The 21,225-nt window shown below is 41.0% G+C and overlaps 1 protein-coding gene across 1 annotated transcript in view; it reads left to right on the forward strand.

Moving 5' to 3' along the window:
- The first annotated feature begins 3,248 nt into the window (after positions 1 to 3,248).
- nxph4 (neurexophilin 4) overlaps positions 3,249 to 21,225 on the forward strand; it is a 48,113-nt gene continuing 30,136 nt past the window's right edge. The window contains exon 1 of the mRNA XM_026166811.2: positions 3,249 to 3,649. Coding sequence (XP_026022596.1) covers positions 3,596 to 3,649 — 54 coding nt within the window. The 5' untranslated portion in view covers positions 3,249 to 3,595. The remainder of the gene's footprint in view (positions 3,650 to 21,225) is intronic.

Here is a 21,225-nt window from a genome sequence, read left to right on the forward strand (position 1 = left end):
CCACTTCTGCTTTTCCTTGGATTCTAATCCTGCTTCCACTACCTGCTTTCTCCTCCTCCGTCATACTCGCACCATTGTCCTCCTCTCTTATCCCTCTTTACCACCTTCTCTCATCCTCCACCTGGCTTAAGCTCAATCCATCAAAGAGCTTTAACGATAAAACGTGACCATTTTCCTACTCTTAAGTCTTCACTGTAATCTGTTTTCTTTAATGATACGTGTTTGTTAATTTGTTTGCGAACGCGGCGATGATAAACACGAGCAGCCTTTAAGTGTGCAGTTTTAGAAATGATGAAACTTTCTCCTGACATCTTGGGAGGCAAAAGAGGAATAATGATGCGGGGATGATATTTGTGAAAGTAGATGCACTCGGCTCTTGCTCGGAGCATGTTCATTCATTTACTATAACCATGCAGCGACTGAGTGACTCGGAATAGTAGTGTCGCTGCTAAGTGGAACAGAGAAGGGGAGCAGCTGGGCGAAATTCACCTGCCACTTCCAATGTGGATCAGAAATTGCACTCACACCAGCAAGTTCTTCTCCAGCAGTGGGAAGAAAAAAATTAAGGGAAACAGAAGGACAGAGCATGCTGTAGCCATACAAATCACAGACAGTAGATTGAATGGGGGCAGTGATGGAAATGGGAAATGGTCACATTCTTTGAGACCCGCTGTGTTTGATAGACAGCGTTTCATGGTCTGCTGAAGATGAAGCAATGGGTGTAACACACTGATTTACAGCAGCCGTAACACTGACAGAAGCCATAAGAGAAACTTAGTCTGCTGGAAGTAGTTTATTCTTTAAAATCGATGAATTACGAAGTAGAAGTGCAGTTTCATTATGTTCCAAATTGTTTAGCCAAACATCATGCAATATTTATTTGTATATTTTGAGAGAAATAAATGTTTTTACAATATATTTTATGAAAAAGTTAGTCAGGTTGGATGATCGGTGCCCAGCGTCCATAACTTTGACACTGACTTTGACTTTGTGCTTGCGTCCTCAGTGCCTGTGTGCACTTGGGTGCATGCAACAAAAACTTTGGTTTGAAAAAAGAATTTTCTATTCAGTTTGATACTACTAGAGAAAGCACACAGCAAGTGGTTGGATTTCCCAAAATGTACTGAAATTCTGAGTTTCCTAAATTCCAAAAACAAGCTGGATTTAGCTTCAGTTCCGCAGCAGATATTGTTTAAAGTAACAGTTGGCAGCAAAAACATGGAGATAAATCCACAATAAGCATTTTATTGTAAAAATTACATTTCCAAACTGATATTGTTTTAAAATACTCTCAATTTACTGTGTTATGATATATTTAGCTGTAGATCACTGTAATTTTAAAGTGTCACTTCCCCTGGCATTATCTGTTGGTAACCCACAGATGACTGAACAAGATTTTTTAATAATAGAATATTTGGTCTTGATTTTTGTTCTAGTTTCCAGGATTGTACTGTTGAAATGATTAGCAGTCATTATAATCGTTGTGCCACTGCATTTCCTCAGCACTGTTTGTGTCTTCTCAGCTGATTTCAGTGTTTGCCCCCAGTGTGCAGTGACGCTTTCCTTCGCAGGGAGGCAGTGCTGTGTTATTCACACATTGATGGGAGCTACAATCAGGCTGAAAAGAGCCTGCATCCCAAAGACTGACAACAGATTGCTAATATACAATATATAAACTCACAGATAATCACAAAGCTCCAAATTTTTACAGAGCACCTCCTCTCCATCTGTGACCGACCAGCCCTACTTTGCAACCTCTGAGCCCATCAACATGGCTGCTGAAGCGGTCCCAGTAGCTGGCCTTGTCAGCACAAGACTAGAAGTATAATGGCATGCTACAGGTGAAATATGCTGTATCTGAAGAAGAAAGTAGTTGATCTGCAGACTTATATCCCCGGCTGTTGTTTCTCTTCATGTGCAGAAAATAAAATCTGCAATATTGTAGATGAGGAATGTGGAGAGAAGATCAGAGAAGAACATCAGTAATTTCTTTTGGGAGACACAGGGAAAAAGAAAAGTTGGTATACTGGATAAGAACCTCATAGTATAAATGTTGTAAATATTGGGTCAAGCTACTGACAGAAAAACAGGTTGAAAAACAACAAATCAGACACAGAAAAATAGACAGCTGGTCAGTCATTCAGACAGACAGTTATACAGGAGGGACATGCTTCATCATACGCCGACAGAAAGTCAAGACAGCCATTATGCTTATACTGAAGAGCCCGTCGCTCAGTCGCTGACAGCAGTATATAATGCCACGCAGACAGAAACAATTCAGCAGGCCAACACACTGATCTCTGCACAAACTTGCAAGACAGGCAAGTAAACACTGTGCATCCCAGATCAGCTCATTTTAAAGGTGGCACAATCAGGCAAGCGGCAGCTGGGACTGGCCATCAGGGAGAAATGTGGGGCCGCGCTGCCCCAATATATCCATGCAACATTAATATTTCAAAATTGTTTTTCTGGGAATTTATAGTCTGGCTAGCTTGGGTTGTTGCCCTCCATCACACACAGTCACCTAAATGTAGCAGTGGAGGTTTGAGATTTTTGTGTAAGATAATGATTGTTTAGCAGTCACGAAAAGGAGACAATGGCATACATTAGTGTTAGACAGTGTCTGTCTGTCTGTCTATCTATCTATTAAAATGCAAGTTGATTCCATCCATGTTAATAAATCCTGCATTACAGCCAAACAAACTAAGAACAAACTATATGAAGATGTCATATAGGAGGAAGTATCACACAAGACTTGTGCTAAAATTCCCTGCAATCTATGTGTTGATTAGTGTATAACATATCTCCTCAACTAACGTCAAAAACAAAAGCAGTCAAAGCAACGGGGGACGTTTTTTCAAACTGACTGATTTGTCCAACTAATGAGTCAAAAATATTCAATTTGCTGTCGCATATAACAAAGAAAGGGGAAAAACAACTTTGGAAACTTAAAAAAGAGACGTTACGCTTAAAAATCAGTCCAGCATAAATAAATATCCAACAAAAGCATCCTGTTTGACGAACAGAGCGTCAGATAGTGTCAGCAGTCACCTCTCGGTGTAAACACTGACTGGACAACATAATCTACATGCAGTTGTGGTCAGTGCGGTTTCCAATAAAGGAGAAGCAGCTGTGCGCCGTGACGCCCGCGCGAAAACAGGGAGAGAAAGACAGAGGGGGTGGGGGGAGGAGAAGGAGAGATAGGGCGCGCGACAGATCTCATCTCTCAAAATCAGCCAGTTAGTATCACAAAACACAAGAAGCGCAGGTGATCTTCAAACGTTCCGCTGTTTGCCTCCACCTTCCAAACTGACTTTCGCACCAAACTTCCGTCAGACGTCCAGCATGAGCGGAGGCAAACACCATGGATGTGCCACATGAGGCGGACCGGAGAAACTGAAACCACCGCTCAAAGTTTGTCTGTAGAAATCACTGTGACTCCGACTAAACAAACAAACAACTTTATCCGTGTTTTTCTCAAAAACATCACTTGTCGCCTGCCACTTGGGATTGCTTGGATTCCGCGGTGTGTCTTTATATGTTCAGCTGGGGAGACGCGTAGCTTTTCGGCGTGGTCCGCTAAAAGGAAGGTGACATGCAGGTTCTCAGCTGGACCATAGTTCTCCTGAGCCAGTGGATCCTACGGAAGGTGAGTTAACTGTCATATCGAGAAAAGGGAATTAAATGTGTGTTGGTCCACGGAGATTTGGATGATTTCGTAGAGAATCGTCTTCCTTCTTCCTTTAGAGGTTTAGTTTCCTAGAGATCACTCACCTGAGAAAATGATGCAAGCAATAACCTTTTACTATTTCCTCGTAAGAAATCGCATTTTAACTGCGTAAATCCTCCAATTAGTCTAACTTGGCTTAAAGTTATATCTTCAAAACACCAGTTTAACCACGAAACAGACAACAACACGCCTGTTTGGAGGCTTAATTTTGCTTTATTTGACTGCAGAAAGGGTATGGTGACTTTTGCCCGTCTCCAAAAGGCGCAGATTTCTGCTGTCTGAGCATTTCCCCTATTAAGAAGCCCCCTCCTTATCTAGTTATCTATTTGTGCTCTTAGCAACTTCCTCTAATTTTCCTTCTGAAGTTAAACGCGCCCGTGGCTTCTTTTATTATCTCGTCATCGCTATGGCAAAGAGTTTGTGCGCCTAGTTTGGCTGCTGCAGCTGCAGCTGTGTGTGGATGAATATGCGCGTGCACGCACACGCGTGCTCAGTCGGCTGTGCACATTATATTAGAGTTTCTTCTTTTTTATTCTTTACACTGACTGTAATAATGCACAGACTTCCACACATGACAGAGTACAATACAGTACAACAGAATACAATAGAAGGCTGGCTGTCCCAGCAGATACACAGCATCTGTGCTCAGTGTGTCTTTGGCCTTAGCTAAATAACAGAGAATAAAAACATGACCTTTCACCATATTCTTCCTCTTCTCCCTTTTCCGTACCTGTGACTCCTTCATCTTCCTCTTCATCTTTTCTCAATTTAGTTTTTCTCCAGTTTAGATCTCTTTATCACTATAATACGCCGTTTAATGCGTCTGCAAATAGAGTTTTGGGGGGTTTTTTAAAATAAAAAACTGTGAAACTGTTTAATAATTCTTGAATTTTGACAAAACATTTTAATTTGCTTTTTTTTTTTTTAAAGTGAAGACTGTGAAGTCTTATTAACAAGCAAATGCTGCTTGATTTAAGTGACAAAGTGTATGAAAAGATGGCAGCTGGGCGAAAAACCTTGAGTTCCAACAGATTTGCCTCGTGGCCGACAATAACCAATATTCTCTCCAAGCAAAAAAACAAAAAGTGACTCAAAAATGACTTGTCTGTTTTGCAATTTTTTTAAAGACTTTTTGCTGCTGGCAGATTGGGGTTAGGTTGTATTGTGACAGGTAAAAGCCCCTGCACTTCTTTTGAAGATTGAATGCAAATCATTTCACCTGCCAAGTAGGACCGCTAAGGCTCATCGTGAGAGTGCCACTAGATTCAAGTATTAGGATTGACTTGGTAATAGATTGAATCAACCATGCTTTTCTGTAATGTGCCATTTGAAATTGTTGCGATAGAGATGAAGGAGGACAGAATCTTGTTTGTTTTCACCAACTATGCCGTGTAGATGATACAGTGATTTGGCTGGCATAATATGACAAGTTGCCTCCTTGGGAGCACTATTAGGTTGAGGGATTAAGGAGTGACGAGCTAAAGGAGGCAGTGAAGAAGTGAAGGCAGGTGAAAAATTGGGTAAACAGCGAGGAGGCATGAGGGAAAAGACAAGTCAGCAGAAGGAAAGAGAGGGCTACGCTAACCACACCTCTAACTTAATTTGACCACCTTTAATGGTCTATTAGAGTAACTTAAAGGGCTGTTTAAGTACACGTGTAAGTGCATAAGTGAGTTTGCAAGGGAAGACGGGGAGACAGAGCGAGAGAGAATCGGAATTCTCGCAGGATACCTTAAACTCATTTTATGGTTTTTGACAGCATTTAAAATGTAAAACCTATTTTGTAGATCATTTCCATAATATCTTTAAAATGAATTTACTTTAATGTATTTGAATGGGTGGTTTTCATATTCATGCAAAAAAAGAAGAAGAGAGAAACCTAATAAAACAGTTGGACTTCCTTCATAATATGTCCTCTGCTGCGATATTATAATTTTTTCCACCTTGTGCTTTGAAATGATAGCTACAGTAACAGTACTACAAAAGAAGGAAAGACGTGTGAAAAGCTTCTTTGCTGTTTTATGCTCCCTGTAGAAACAATAGCATTAGCCAGCATCTCAGCCTGACAAAATCCTCTTATCTCCCCCCATAAAACAACTAGCTATATACCCCAGGGATATTTCAGAAACTGAGTTGCTTTAATTTCATTATATATAGTCCTACTTCCTTTGCAATCATGTCTCATGTATTCTGCATAGCTTTGCGTTTCCATAGTCTCCGTAAACGTGTGTGAGAAATGCAGCCGAGTATGTTTCCATGCCTCAAGTGCGTGCCTACATATTATTCACTTATTCGCGCCATTGTGGGGGAAAAAATCTGGGCTATCAGAAACAGCAGGATCAGATGATTTTCCATCAGGGATTAAAGCAGGTGGTTGGTGGTTTCCTTCCCACTTGCTGTCTTTTTGCCCATCCTTCTGGCTGTCTGCGGATCATGTGAACTGTCAAGCAGACAGGAGCCACCACTGGCCTGTAATCTGCACAAATTATACTCTCCATTTACAAAGCGATTAGATATGTAATCTGATAAAACATGATGACTGAAGCAATCACATTACTGCTGTATGTGTTGCCTCTGAAATTATTCCCTGAGATCAAAGAATTAACCTACAAAAATAGCACAGATTCATACTGTATTTTAATTTTTTTTAATTTCAGTTCTAAGACAGTTTGCTTAAGGTCAACCAATGATCCATTTTATTTAATTTGATTTCTCCTTTTTCGACAGCACCATGCCCCATTTTTGACAAACCATTACTTGTGAAATGAGTCATCCCTTGCTTGATGCAGTGAACACCTCAGGCTTTGTATTAGCCTTAAGGAGAGGGAATTTAAATGTGCGAAGATTGATGTAAAATAAAACATTACATAGATTCTGCTTTGCATAAAACCACAATCATCATTGTTTAGTTGTTGGAGTGCACGTAAGACAGTAAATGCAAGCTTGATTGTATTTTGATCATTGAATTATTGCACTGTTTTTAAAATTTTGCAGAGGTAAAGTTGGGTACTAACAACCTTAAAATCCCACTAGTGTTATGAAAACTCTAGATGATCCACTTATAACAAATGGAGGCAAGCAGCAGGCAGAAAATCACTATAATGGTGCCAAAATTAAATTACAAACAAAGTGTACAACCCTCTGTTTGGCAGACAGCTCAGATACATGTGGAGTTGCAAGAAAGGAAGCATTATGTGTGAAATTATTGATAAGGCAATGGTATTATTTTTAAGATGCATGGAAAGAGAAAGCCAGAACATGCTGCAGATTCTGGAAAGAGCTGCTGCTCTTCTCACGGCTGAACAGGCCTTTGCGGGTGTTTGCTTCTTTCCCTGTCAGAGCTTTCAGTTTCTGTTTGACATGCAGATAGAAAAGATGACCCTGGGTCAGGCTTTCAGTTACCTTTCATGCACTGTGAATTTATTTTTCCAAAGTTTTATGTAGTTTAATCCAATTTTCTTTATATAATGCAAAAATTATAACAACAGCTACCTCGACGTGCTTGCAACCTTTGAAGCCAAAGCATAACACAATCTTTAATATAATATTCAACTCTCAATGCTGATAATTATTAGTTATAGGGAAATGGATGCAAACTGCATTTCGTTGCCTTGTACCTGTGACATGTGCAATGACAATAAAGTTGAATTCTATTCTATTCTATTCTATTCTATTCTATTCTATTCTATATGTTCAGTTGCTTAAGTAAGAGTTGTGATACTGACAACAGTCATGCATGCATGTAATGAGCTTCAAATAAAGTATTCACTAAAAGTGCTCATAAAAACGAAAAAGGATCCCAATCTTTTTTATATTATTCTACTAGATTATTGTTGCGCATGCATTAGTATTTAAGCAGGATTTTACTTTTGGCCAAACCAGTTTAATCTATACAATCAGTTAGTTTAATCAGTATCAGTTAATCCTATCTTTATTAACTGATCAGTTGTAGCCTCCAACTTTAAAGTAACTACAGCTGTAAGTTATTTATAATCAAGCAAGTTGCAAAAAATGGAAATACTACAGTGCAAGTGAATCACAGAACAGCCCTGAAGTGAAAATACTCAGTTATATATCATGTAATTCTGATTTTACTTCACAATTTCTATTTTTGTGTTGCTTCATGTAATGGTAGTGTCATCACAGCTGGTGAATTTGCATTCAAACTTTGTAATACAAGATTTCTAAGACTTAATTAATTTTGCTGGTTCTATATTTTCTGCCAGTTTTAATTCTGAGGATAAAAGTATGGTCATGCTGCTAGTAGTTGATGCTATTTCTAAACGCTCTAAGTTACCCAAGAATAAAAACACCAGGGGGAACTGATCCAGGTGAATTTCCTTAAATTCATATATACAACAAAAGCACGGGTCTTAAAAAGCCCAGGTTTTGTGTAAGTGTGAAAAAATCTAGTATGGAAGCTGTTGTTGATGTATATTGGGCTGTAAATGGCACGTCAGCTCATTTCCTTACTTCATTCTGCCAGTCTGAAGCAGAACATGCAAACAGACTTTTTCAGTTGAAGAGAAATATCAGGGAAGCAAAATTCAGGGTTCCCTTAAAGTTCTAAAAACTATTTTTAAATAAATTTTAAATATGAATATTTTGCATGTGTCAGTCCTCTTTTACATGTCCTGTTTTACACCTACTTAAAACCAAACTATATTTGTGTTACTTTGTGAATTAAACACATTTTCAAAATTCACAGTTTTTTTTAATAGTTATTAAACTCTCACTCTGATTGACACCATCATAGTACAATCTGTTCAACGATCAGTAACAAGGTAAAAAGGTTTAGTCATTAAGAGTGAAAAACTGTGAATACGTTGGAGTGCTATTTGAATGAAACGTGAAACAATTTTCCTTTTTGTTTAGTTGTTGCTCATTTTTTCTATTGTAGGTGAAACATTTAAAAAATTTTGCCTCATCATTATCAGTAAAATGATCAGTACCATGCAGTCGTGTATCACTTTACTGCATTGATGGTGCTAATTCTGTTAGCACTGTTAGCTTTTCTCTGCAGAAAAGAGAGAGGAAGAAAATAATATAGCATGTAGGTATTGGTAATTAAATACAAATAAAGCTAAACTTTAATTATTAATAAAGTGGAACACATTTTCAGTCATATTTTAACAAATTGATAAGTTAATAAATAAAAAAACAATTAAAAACACATAAAATGGGCTGAAAAATGTACATTTTATATGCTGCATCTTGAACCAAATGCTGGCGTATTAGGCTGACCGGTTTCCTTAAAGCTAAAAATACCAGCAAAGTGAAAATCCAGAACCCATCACCTGAAATATTTGAACGTTTATAAGACTAATTCATGCTGATGCAGTGACGTTAGTTGGGCTGTTTGTGTGTTCTTGTATCAAATTGAGGGCTTGTGCAACAACTGCACGTGTAAACTCGCTAAAATCATCGGTTCACCCTTTTAACAGTACCATCCCCTGTAAAGGATCAGATGAAATTTAACTTAACTCTTAGTGTTTATTCCATGTCTGCTGTTTTCTATAAATATTCCAGAAAAACAAAATTTTAATTAAATTAACTAGGACAAGCTACTTATAGTAAGAAACAAAAGCAGTTTTGCATGAAATAAGCCGGTTTCTCTGTTGAATTTTGCAAACTAGCCCGCAGCTGTCAGAGGAGTCTTGCTTTGGTTTAGACTGACTGGGCTGTGAGTGCCAGATGGTGGGCTTTCACATTACTGCAAATAACACTGGCAATCGGTTGAAGCTTTTATGTTGGAAAGAAACACATGGAAATCAGAGCGGCAGAAGCAGACAACTTGAATAAATTCCCCTTTTCGTGTCTCGTCTGGTCTCTATTGGTGCTTCAGGAAGCTCAAGTTAATAGAAAATGGTAAACACAATGTCTTTTGTTTGGTAACAGTTTAAAGCATCATGGGAGATATGGCAAAATGTGTTTTCATTGGTTTAATGTTTGGTGATTCATCTTTACTGGCTCAATGAAACATATCTTACTGTGTTCCTGTGTCAATCTGAATTCAGCAAATGAGAGTTTAATAACTGAAAAAGGCTTTAGTGCTGCTGATTGCATGTACAGTTTTCTCTTTCATAAAACACTAATGGGGAGTTTGGGGAGTTTATTCACTAATGATTCACATCATTCTTTTGTATATAACATCATAATCTGCAAATTAACACAGTTGTTAAAAATACTGTCCTTAAATTATAGAAACTGTGTTGTAGGGTGTATTTATGTAAAACACACACACACACACACACACACACACACACACACACACACACACACACACACACACACACACACACACACACACACAAGACCATTCAGTTACTAGTAAAAAAACATGAAGTTAAAATAGGTTGAAAAATGAAAATTAATAAAATGTTATTTATATTGCATATTTAAGGGAAAAATAGCAAAAATACTTTAAAACAAAGCTTAATAAGATGAGTTTTAGTTGGTTTTTAAATAGGCTGTCATTTTAAAATAAAATGCTATAGAGATGATTTTTGCTACCTCATAAATTTAATAGACACAGCAGGACACAAGCGGTTTTAATGTGTCAAATTACAAGTTCAGTGCAGTACATATACTTTACATATAGGTTAGACTGGCGCATCCATTGATTCAGAGTGGTATGTGTACTTGCATTCTAACTATATCCAAAATGAAGGTTGACATATAACATGGATTAGAGTAGCAAAGGCATTCCTTTATTCATTCAGACCCTGGTGAGACAAACACACAGCAAGCCAGTAAGTGTTCCAACCAACATGTCACAGTGTAAGCTTTAAAATTAGCACAAAACATCCCTGACCTGTTGCTGGAAAAGTGAGTTCTTGAGCTTCAGTGAAAACGCGGCCAAACAGAGAGAGGCAGAACACTGGGCTGCACATCAGACCATGCGACCCAGGTTTCACTGCCAGGATAATCTGGAAAAGAAGGCCTGTGGACAGCTGCTGCCTTAGCCTCAAGAGGGTCTCACGTCTCCCGGCCCAAGCTACCGTCCAGCCTCCGATGCTGATCTTTGTGTAACTGCCAGCTTGAGTGGTGGAGGATGTGGCAATAATGGAGATAGCTAGAGGTTTTTGGTATGAAACTGTGTTTCTTGTTCTATTTTCTGTCATTATCATTTTTGTTTTCTCACAGCCTTTTATAGTGGCTCAAAGTTTGTTTGGTCTGTATCTCTCGAGTGAAGGTGAGAAGGATGAGGGCAGAGCGGGCAAAGCACATATGGAGGTCCGGGTCAAGATAACCACACCTGAACTGTCTTGAACTGATCTCTAGGCACACTGCAGAACACACACTCACACAGCATTTTAATGCATCCCCGCCTATCTCAATGGAAGGTCTACCATTATTACAATAGTACTGTGTATGACTCACCAAGTCATATAGAGCAACAGTGGAAAATTGCTCCTCCAGAGGAGTTGGTTGGTAGCTTAGAAAAAAGGGGGTGGGGGTTCTGAGGAGCTGATAACATCAATTTGAAAATATGCCTCGTAATCTGTTGGCTGTAAATATGTGCGACACAGACGTGCATGCAATGAATGGACCTGCGATAAAATGAATTATCCCCAAACACTCGCATTTACAGCTGAGAGATGAAATTAAGGAATGCAGGGAATAAGGCTTCGTGATTGTTCCGTGTTGTCATCACCAACGTGGGCTTACACAAAGCTTATTTATCACACAGCAATTACCACTGAGGTGTTACAGCTATGATGGCAGGGAGGAGAAAATGAACACTTAGCTGACGCCGATAAAGGGACACTACAGCTGGGTGTGTCGTGACCCTGTAACGCATCTGCCAAGAGGGCAGACATCCATCACTGCGTGGTGTCCTGACCAGAGGAGAAGGGCAGCTGGAACTCCATCACTTTATCCATCACCTCCTTTTTTTCTAATGGCAACTTTAATTCAGAGTGAGACCCAAACGTTTGAGTGCATTCTTTTAAATATTCAGGTTGATTTATTTAGGAGTTGCTTTTTTTCTGGTGCACTTTAAACATGCTGTCTGGTCAGGTATATATTCTAATTATTTCGCAGTTTAAAACATCTCCCAGTTTTATGACGGGTTATAAAGACAAAGTCTTTGTTTGTCTTGCTTGTTTTTAGCCATGCTAGCAGTCAATCCACCACTTTGCTGCAAACTAAAATATCTCAGCAACTATTAGATGGATTGCTATGACATTTCGTACAGACATTTGTGGTCCCGATAGGATGTATCTTAAAGACTTTGTTGATCCCCTGACCTTTCTTTAAGCACTGTCATGAGGCTGACATTTTCCTCTTTAATGCAATATCTCAACTATAGGATGGATTACCATGAAAGACACACACTAATATCATTATAAAGATGAAATATTATCACTTTGGTGACTATATAACGTCCTTTAAAGCTCCACATCAGGTCAATAAGTTATTTTGATCAACGCTTTGAATTATGACCAGGTGAAACTAGTCCCAACTGTGTCTTGTATTTATAGTGAGAAAAAGCATGTTGCTAATATTCTAACATGGAAATAGTCAATATTTTAGCTTTGAAGCATCATAATCTTATTGTTGTATTTTATAAGTTAAACCCATAGATACAAAAGATGGATTTAAATCAGAAACGTTCTTTTTAATGGTCAGCAGGGGGCGACTCTACTGGTTGCAAAAAGATGCTTGGTTGTAAAGAAAGCTACAGGAAAACGACCCTTAGTTCTTTCAGTCAATGACCTCACTAAACGCTTTGCTGATGAGTTTATCAGTGATTGATGCATATTTTTGTTTGTTTGCTGTAATGTATTCTGCTGTTGTTTTTCCTGAATCTCCGCTGGGGTTTAGTTGTTGTTGCCCTCTTTTGCGTGACTTAATAAAATAAAGCAGCAGAGGGAGATTCTAGGTGAAGTGGTCAGCCCTACTTTGGATTGGTCTACTCGCGTTGCTCCACTTTGAGAGGTCCCCAGCCATCTTTGTGATGTGAGCAGCGTGTTAATCTCTCTCTCCCTCGCTCTCTTTTTCCTGGCTGCAAGGAGCAGAGTCGAGCTTTGGAAATAGATCACATCAGAAGGGACGCTTGGCTCCTGATGATGGGCACTGTGTTTGTTTCATACATGCATGATGAGTAGCTCAGCTCTCGGCGGGGGCCACCAGTTATGGCATAACGCTCAGCTCCCCCTGGGAGAAAACACATGCTGTGCTTCATACTTTTGCTATTTGATACAGCAGTGTGTGTTCACGTGTGTTTACTGGTGCGAGAAACAACCATGTGAACTGAACCCGAGCTCACACGGAGCAGTGAGACAACACGCAGAATCTTAAGACGATGACAGATTGTGCAAGTGTGTGTGTGTCATTGTGTGGCGGTTTGCATGCACAATTTCCAACTACCTTTATTAATACACTAAACAAGCACTTTAGTGGGAACACCTGTGCTGCATTATGCAATGACAGTTTACAATCAGGTCTTATACATTTTCAGAAACGTGATAATTCTAGGTTGTGCTTATTATTAAGGTCATAAAGGGTGGACGTGGACTTTCATTGAAAAGTATTGCGTATAGTTTGCTCCTCTTGCAATCTCTTGTGAAGTGAACAAAATATCTATATAATGCAGCTGAGTGCTCGCAAAGTGTGCACCTTATTTTTCCACCTTTTTTTATACATGTGCAAAATATTTGTTTATGAATATCACGCACCTGTAGCAGTTAGGTGGTATGATTGAGCCCTGGGTATTCACAGCATCTTATGATTAATAGTAACACACCTGGGGGAGATATATAGAATAGGATTTTGTAATGAAATATTAAAGCGTAATCCAAGCGACACCAAATATCATAACTCATGGTGCAGATGGCAGAGAATGCTCAGGGTCAGCTCAGTGTGAGGACCCTGCCTCACATGAGACCGTGGAGGAGGGATTCGTTTTTTATCATTTTTTAATATCGCAAGCACAGCTTGTAATGCATTAATTCAGACAAGCATTGAATTTATTGGAGAAGGGAGGGAGGATGAGATGGGGGAAAAAGACATAGGTAACCCAGCTGGATTGGTGACTCTTTTGGTAAGCCTCAGTATGCATCGAGACTCACAGTATCTTAATAAATAAAAGATCACGCAGCGGACATATGAAGGGTTTCATGTTATGTTTTTTAAGCAGATGTGTAATAATATAGTCTTGTCATCTTGCATTCTTTTTTTAGTCTGTGCAGGATTTCAGAAGCTACACAGGATGTATTATTCGATACACTTTCACGTTTTTGTTTGTTTTTTGTTCTTTGGGGTTTTTATTTTTATTTGTTTCCTGCACATTGTTCTCCCATGTCAAAACTTTCTTTATATATTGTTCCCTGGACTCAAGCTTAATGGAGAGTGGTCAGGAGATTTCAGTGGAGAAGCGAGCACTCCGCAAAGACCATTTGGTCACAGATCCCTCGCGCCTCGCACAGTCCATTTCCCTGTCTTTCGCTCTGGCTGTCTTTCATCTTACAGCTCTCTCACCTGCACCTGTCAAAACCTTCACAATTGAGCTTCTATCTTCCACTTCATTGTGCCATTTCTCCTCTTGCAAGCTCTTTCCACTTCCTTGTCTTCCCTGCTCCAACACCTTGATACTGGTCATGCCCGGCCTGCGACTAATTTTCCCAGTGTGTCTGATTAAAACGTAGCCATGGAAGAAATAAAATATGTCGAGAGAATTTCATAGTTTTGGCTTCCAGGTTCTCGTGTTCTGATATTTTTGTGCTAGGGAGACAAAATTTGGCCTTTACTTTTTCCTTTTTCCTCTCCTGGTGGTTTTTGGCTTCAGTCACCACTTTTTTCTCTGTGTGTTTCTGGATCGAGACGTGGCAGTTCTTGCTGCTGAATTATATAAAATCTCTGCTTGGTTTTTAGTTAATTAGCCCGAGCAACGAAGAAGCAGGGGGCACGGGGAGATTGATGGCAAGAGGAAAGAAATGGTCTGTGTGGAGGCGGCGAGGGTAGACTTTCCCTCCTTTAACTTAGTCCAAGTTGGCCCAAAGGAGGCTGCTGTGGAGGGAGTCTAGGTCAGGGGTAAAGAAGGAGAGGAGTGAAGAGCAAACTGAACTTGAGGCTGTGTGGGCAGAAGGAAACATCAGAAAAACATCTCACATCTTAACTGCCCTCACAAAATTGTAATATACTCCTTATGCAGAGCTTAACTGTCAGCATGTGTTGGAGGACCTTGACATGCATTTTACCACTCTGTGCTTTTAATGCTATTATAGGTTCTGAACGAGAGAACGATGCATAATGTAGCTCTGAGTGAGGAAGTAACCTCGTAGAACCAGTCAGCACATATTGTTCTCATAAAGCTTGTGGTATGTTTGTTTTCGCTATTAGCTGGGGTGCAACATTTTCTTGGTAAGAATAAAATCCACTTTTAAAAATGCCTGAGAGGAGAAATGCCTGACACAGTAGGCTGCGATTATTTCTTCATTAATCTGAAGTTAATTGCAGACATCTTGAATTTGTGTATCTGGAATGATCGCTAGATTTTTTTTTCCAGGAAAAATTGCATGGGCATCAGATTTATAGTGCGTGCCTTTTGACTTCTTTAGCGGTTCCTACACATTTTCATCCCAGGCTGTAATATATTGCTGTCCTGTCCCCTCTGTTATGTGCAAAATGTCCTTTGGCATTGATGCTTAGACACACAGCCCACTGCAATATTAGTGGCCAGAGATAATGGTTCTATTTTAGAGACCTGCAAAGTTCACCTTTGGATGTTGGAGGGAAGGTACTGGCATAAGTAGGAGGTTTGTCAACCAGGAAACAGATGTTTTTTATCATGTTTTAATGTGGTTTTTTTTTTATTTATATATATATATATATATATATATATATATATATATATATATATATATATATATATTTAAAATTTTTACCTTCTAATGTCACTCCATTTTTTTTCCTTTGTGCTTTGGCTTCCATTTGCCGGTTAGTTTTAGGCACTAAGAACTAATTGGTTGGGTTTGAGAAAAAAACTGGACCTCTTATGAATAAATGAACCACGCCGGCAGCTTTGACAAAACTGCTTTACTTTACAGAATAACAATGGACTGGTATTTCTAAAGCAGGGGTATTCAATCTAATTTAAGTAGATCCAGTCAGGCTTGGGTCCTGGTTGGTGTGCTGCCGGGGTTGTGGGCGGGTGGGTGCATGGGGGCCCGGCCCTGGAGCAGGGTGCCGCCGGTGCGTCGAGCCGCCTGGGGGGCTCTTCAACTGGTGGGGGGGGATGGTCACATCTTGCAGGAGCTTTCTTCTCTTCAGGAACTCTCTGCAGGAGGGGGAGATACAGGAGAGGTGGAGGAAGATCTCAGCCTGGGCGTTTACCGTCTTATGTAGTCTGGAAGATGTGTGGATGGTGGGGTGGGTGCAGTTTTCTCTGTGGTGGGGTTGGGTGGACTGTCCAGGGCTCTGTGGAGCCGGAGGGCGCTACTGCACTGGGCCCCGGTCTGATGGGCCTGGGCCCCCCTTCCCTGGCGGGTCGCGGAGGGTGGGAGTGCCTACTGGGGTCAGCGGGGGAGCTGGCCCCAGGGAGGGGTTACCTGCCCCTCCCTTCCTTCCCTCCCCATCTCCAGCTGCCTCCCTCTTCCCGCTCCTCCACAACCACCCACACATGCAGGGCCTTGGAGTAGGGGACAACTTAGACATTCACATTATTCACACTCTCATTACACATACATATAGGATCTTGGGGGTGGGCACAATCACGGAGTCCAAATTACCATCAGGGTGTATACCTCACCCCTGACGTCGTTGCCCACCTCTCAATTTTAAATACACTTAGTCATTGAGGGCTAGCAGGAGGGACTATGCGCTTACCTGCTGCTCCTTGGCAGGTAGCTCCATGCCCTCCTGGGTTTTAATTACACCTTAGAACACATATGCATCAACACTACAATGAGCGGGTGGAGGGAGGTTTGGAGTCTTCTCCCACTCCCATTCTCTGCGGCCTGCTGGAGCGGGAGGGCTAGTGGGAGGAGTTGGCCGTCCGACTGCGGTCTGGGGTGTGGGGCCTCCCTGCTGCTGCGGAGTCGGGGTGGTCTGCCTCTCCCCACCGCAGGGAAAAGGGTAACACCACCTGGGTCTGGGTGCAATTCCCCCCTCCAGGGGCAAGGGTACCTAGACCCGGTTTGTAGAGTACGCTTGGGGAGTGTGATTGTGTGTACAGCGTCTCTTTATGTCTGTCTCCACGTTGGTTGAGTGTGGAGTGAGTGCATATGAGAGCATGAGGGTGGGAATGGATGTTTGTGTCTGTGGGTGCCTGTATGTCTGTGTCTATATGTCAGGTTGGGTATCAGACGCCACCTCTCTGGGGACACCTCAGGCCCTCCAAGGTTTGGAGGCCTATCTCCACCCACCACCACTTCCCCTGCCGGTGGCGGACTCCCTCAGGTGTCGGTGTGTTGGTGGTTCTTTGTGTCTGGGGGTGGGCGTCCGGGTACACACCGGCTCACTCCTTGGCGGCCGCTTGTCGGGGCCTGGGGCCTGGGGCTCGCTCGGGCCCCTTTGGAGGTGGGGTGCCCCCGGCCTCTCGGCCTGGGGCTTGGTCACTCAGGCACAGCTGGGGGCCGGCGGAGCTCACGGGCGCGTCACTGCAACTCCCCCTGACTTCTGCTCCGCGGCTGCTGGGCGAGCCCTCATCTGGGACTCTCCTCAGCTCTTACTGGAACAGTGGCGCGGCTGCCCCTCTGTTGGTCTTCCATGGTCTCTTGTATTCTGGGGGCCTCTGGATGTCTGGAGTTTTGATCTCCTCCATACCCACTTCACACCCTGGAGGACGGGGCTGTGGCCCCCCCACACTCCCTAGCAGATCATTACATGGAGAAACCTTTGGAATGCAAGCATGCTGATCCACACAGGTACGCACACATGGGTATTCACAGACGCGGACTAAAGCTTTCTTGGCTGCTGCCTCAAAGCACATTGTGCGCTGTCTATCTTGCGTGCTGCACAATATCGTTTATTATTTAGTAAATATTGATATCTATGACTAGCTAGTTTATTGTGATGGTGCTTTGTTTTCTCTATTATTATGTTGCTCTTTGTTGTTTGCTGTCTCCTCTGTTTGTTTTTTTTGTTTGTTTTTTTTTTCTCCATACAGGTGACCCAGGAGTTCTTTTTTTTTTTCTCTCTCTTCCCCCCCCCCTCTCACCGTCTCTTCTCCCCTTTGGTTTTCTTTCTTTCTCTCCCCCTCTTTCTCTCATTCATTCCCCCTGTCCTATTTATAAAAAAAAAAAAAAAAAAAAAATGACAAAGGATGAACTGAAGCTCTGCCATCACGTAATGTCGCATACTGCTGTTTCTGATGTCATTTAGAAAAAAAAAAGAAAAAAAAAAAAAAAAAGTAGATCCAGTCAGAGAAAATTTTCTCAAACAAATGTCTGGAATATCATTCATGTCCTTTTATATTTATGTATATTTATATTTATACGTTTATCTCTATATTTATTTATCTTAATATTTATCTATCAATATCTCTTTTTCTACACTCAGTTTATATGAGTGTTTGATGTTTGTTGTATATTTGCTGCTATGACAACTCAGTTTCTCTCTGGGATTAATAAAGTTTCTCCGATTCCTATTCAGTGGCTCTTCTGTGTACATACATTACAATGACAACAATAAAGAAAAAGGAAAACACTGCACCAATTAAAATAACTCTACTGTAAATATGAAAAAAATAGAAATGTTCCGTCAAAATCAAATAATAGTTCTGTGTTTGTAAACGTGGGCCTCTGGGTACAGCTCTAAGTTCTAAGGTAATAAGAGATGTTATTTAAATTTTGCTGAGTCGTAAATGTTTTAGCAGATTATCTTTCATGTAAATCCTTTAAATCTTTGTGATGTTTAAAGGCTTATATAGGAAACTGTCCAGTCGTATTACACCAGACTACGCTGGTTGATAAGCACTTAAAATATCCATGCTTTACACTGTAATATTAAAAGCAACCTTTTGTATAACCACAAAAGGTCAGTATATTTAAACAAACATGGATAAAGCTCCTAATGGGAATAAATGTTCCAGGACAGTTATCAACTTGCAGGGAGACTGGTTTTTCATCATAATCAATTAGTTCCTACAAAATCACAATTGTTCCCCATCAGTAATCAAGTGTCTGAGCATATAAACTTACCAAACCTAACACATAAGTGATATATTAAGAATAACAGCAATGCTATTGTTGTCCACATTAGCTGTGCAACTTGCTAATGTGCTTTCCTGTTGTCATAGGAATGTTGCTATAAAAAAATGAACACACTTTATTTATGTTTAGCAGAGCTTTGACACTTTTGCTCACTTGTGCAGCCAGTAAGAGATAATTTGGTGCACTTGACTCATCAATGAGACATTGTGAAGTTAACCGAAGCAGCTCTAGGAAGTAGATATAAATACACATGCTTTGTTTTAGGCCAGCTTGGCAGGACTTATGCTAAATGTTTTACACGGTGACGTAGATAAGCAATGAGAGGAATCTCTGGCCTGCCAAAACGTTTACTGTAGGTGTTTTCTGTGGGAGAGAATAACTGCATGGACTTTGTGCTTTGTAACACTGCAGACATTTGACATGCTGAAACAGCTTGATATGTCTGCTTTAACACTAGAACCAATTAGGTGACAACAAACACATCAACACTTTAGATTTAGATTCAGTAGAGGGAACCTCAGATTCTGGCATTAATGGAAGCAAGTGGGACTGCAGCACCCATCACTCACAGCTGGAGCAAAACCACTCATAAAGAAAATCTCGTTTCTTCTGTTTCCTGATCAAAAAGGTGCAGATGGAACCAGTTTCCTAAAGCCTCAGTTCACTCTGCTCAGCAGATGTCACCCTCCCCTCAGCAAACACTTGGACAAACCCCAACCTGCTTGTAGCGACATGACCAGTCAGTGACAGTGACATAATATGGCACCTAGAGAACCAGACAGACAGAGAATGAGTTCTAGGAAGTGATAGAGAGACAAATGAAGAAACAGAATCATATGTCCCACCAGTGAGAGGCTGGGCATCTCTCTGCAGAGAGCTGTGCTTCAATAAGTTCAGCTGAGGAGAGCATGAACAATACGATGCAGCAACAACAAGGAGAACAACAGCAGGATGCTATCCCTGAAGGACCGAGCAGGAGATTGCTGACCATACTCTTCTTTCTCTGCCTCTGACTTTGGGAAAATAAGTTGCAAACAGCATAACCTTAAACTCCCAGTGCATGTCTGCTGTAGGGAAATATGTTGCATCATAGAATGCATGAAGTGCAACTGACTAGAGTTTAGGGATGAAAACACAGTCATGGGTGAGCTGAGCTAATATGCAAGTTCTTTGATGCAGCTGGTCCATCCTGTTTTCAGTGCAGGACTTTAGACTTTGGAATTCATATTTGCGTGGGTTCTCTCCGGGTACTCCGGCTTCCTCCCACTGTCCAAAGACATGCACTTAGTGGGGATAGGTTAATTGGTTAATCCAAATTGCCCATAGGTGTGAATGTGCGAGTGAATGTGAGTGCGAATGGTTGTCTGTCTCTGTGTGTTGGCTCTGCGACAGACTGGCGACCTGTCCAGGGTGTACTCCGCCTCTCGCCCTATGACAGCTGGGATAGACTCCAGCGCCCCCCGCGACCCTGAAAAGGATAAGCAGACGCGAATGGATGGATGAATTCATATTTATTTATTATTCATATTTATTAACTGAATAGCTGCCGACCTCCATCAGGTAGTCTACATAACAAATTATAAGACGACTGCATTTGCACAAAGAAAATTTCTCACATGAAATAGCAACCCATTTTTAAAAATAAGAAGATATAAATAGCTTTGAAAGCTTTGCTTAAACACCTCTGTTCAGCTCATTCATCACTGTTCATGAACAAGTTTTTTTTCTGGCCAATATAAACTCCTCGTGCCTTAAAATGGATTGGATGGCACTGCACACCTTTACCTTAAGCATGCACAGGTCTATGAACATTCATATTGTTCCCCACCCTTGTTTTCACCAACCATTCCACTGTAAAACACCCAGAAAGTGATACTGAAGAAGCATGCCAGTGTGTCAGACTGGAAATGTATTTAATGTAACCCTCTTTAACATGGTGAACACAGCAAAGTCACGTCCAGCTTGATAACACAAGTCTTCTGCTTGATTACATTTTCAAACAGCGAATGTTATTTTACTAGTCTTTAATCAACACTTCTGATCGACAGCTACACCCCACACGTTTTCAAGTTGTCTCTTTAGGTGTGTAATTAGCAAGATTTTTGAGATTTGAGTGGGTGAGATTGTGTGAGATTTGCCACTGTCGCCCTTGAGATCGGCGGTCCACACCAAAAGCGGTGTCACAGCTAGGGATGTTTCTGGCTACTGGCTGTTTAAACGAGAGAGACAAAATTAGGCTAGGCCTCGTCTGAAAGACAGAAACACCTCAGAAAACATTTAACACTGAGCACACTTCAAATGGACAATGTTCAACACTGGCCAGACAAATATTTAGGA

This window comes from Astatotilapia calliptera, chromosome 5 (assembly GCF_964374335.1).
Source record: "Astatotilapia calliptera chromosome 5, fAstCal68.1, whole genome shotgun sequence".
NCBI classification, from domain to species: Eukaryota; Metazoa; Chordata; class Actinopteri; order Cichliformes; family Cichlidae; genus Astatotilapia; species Astatotilapia calliptera.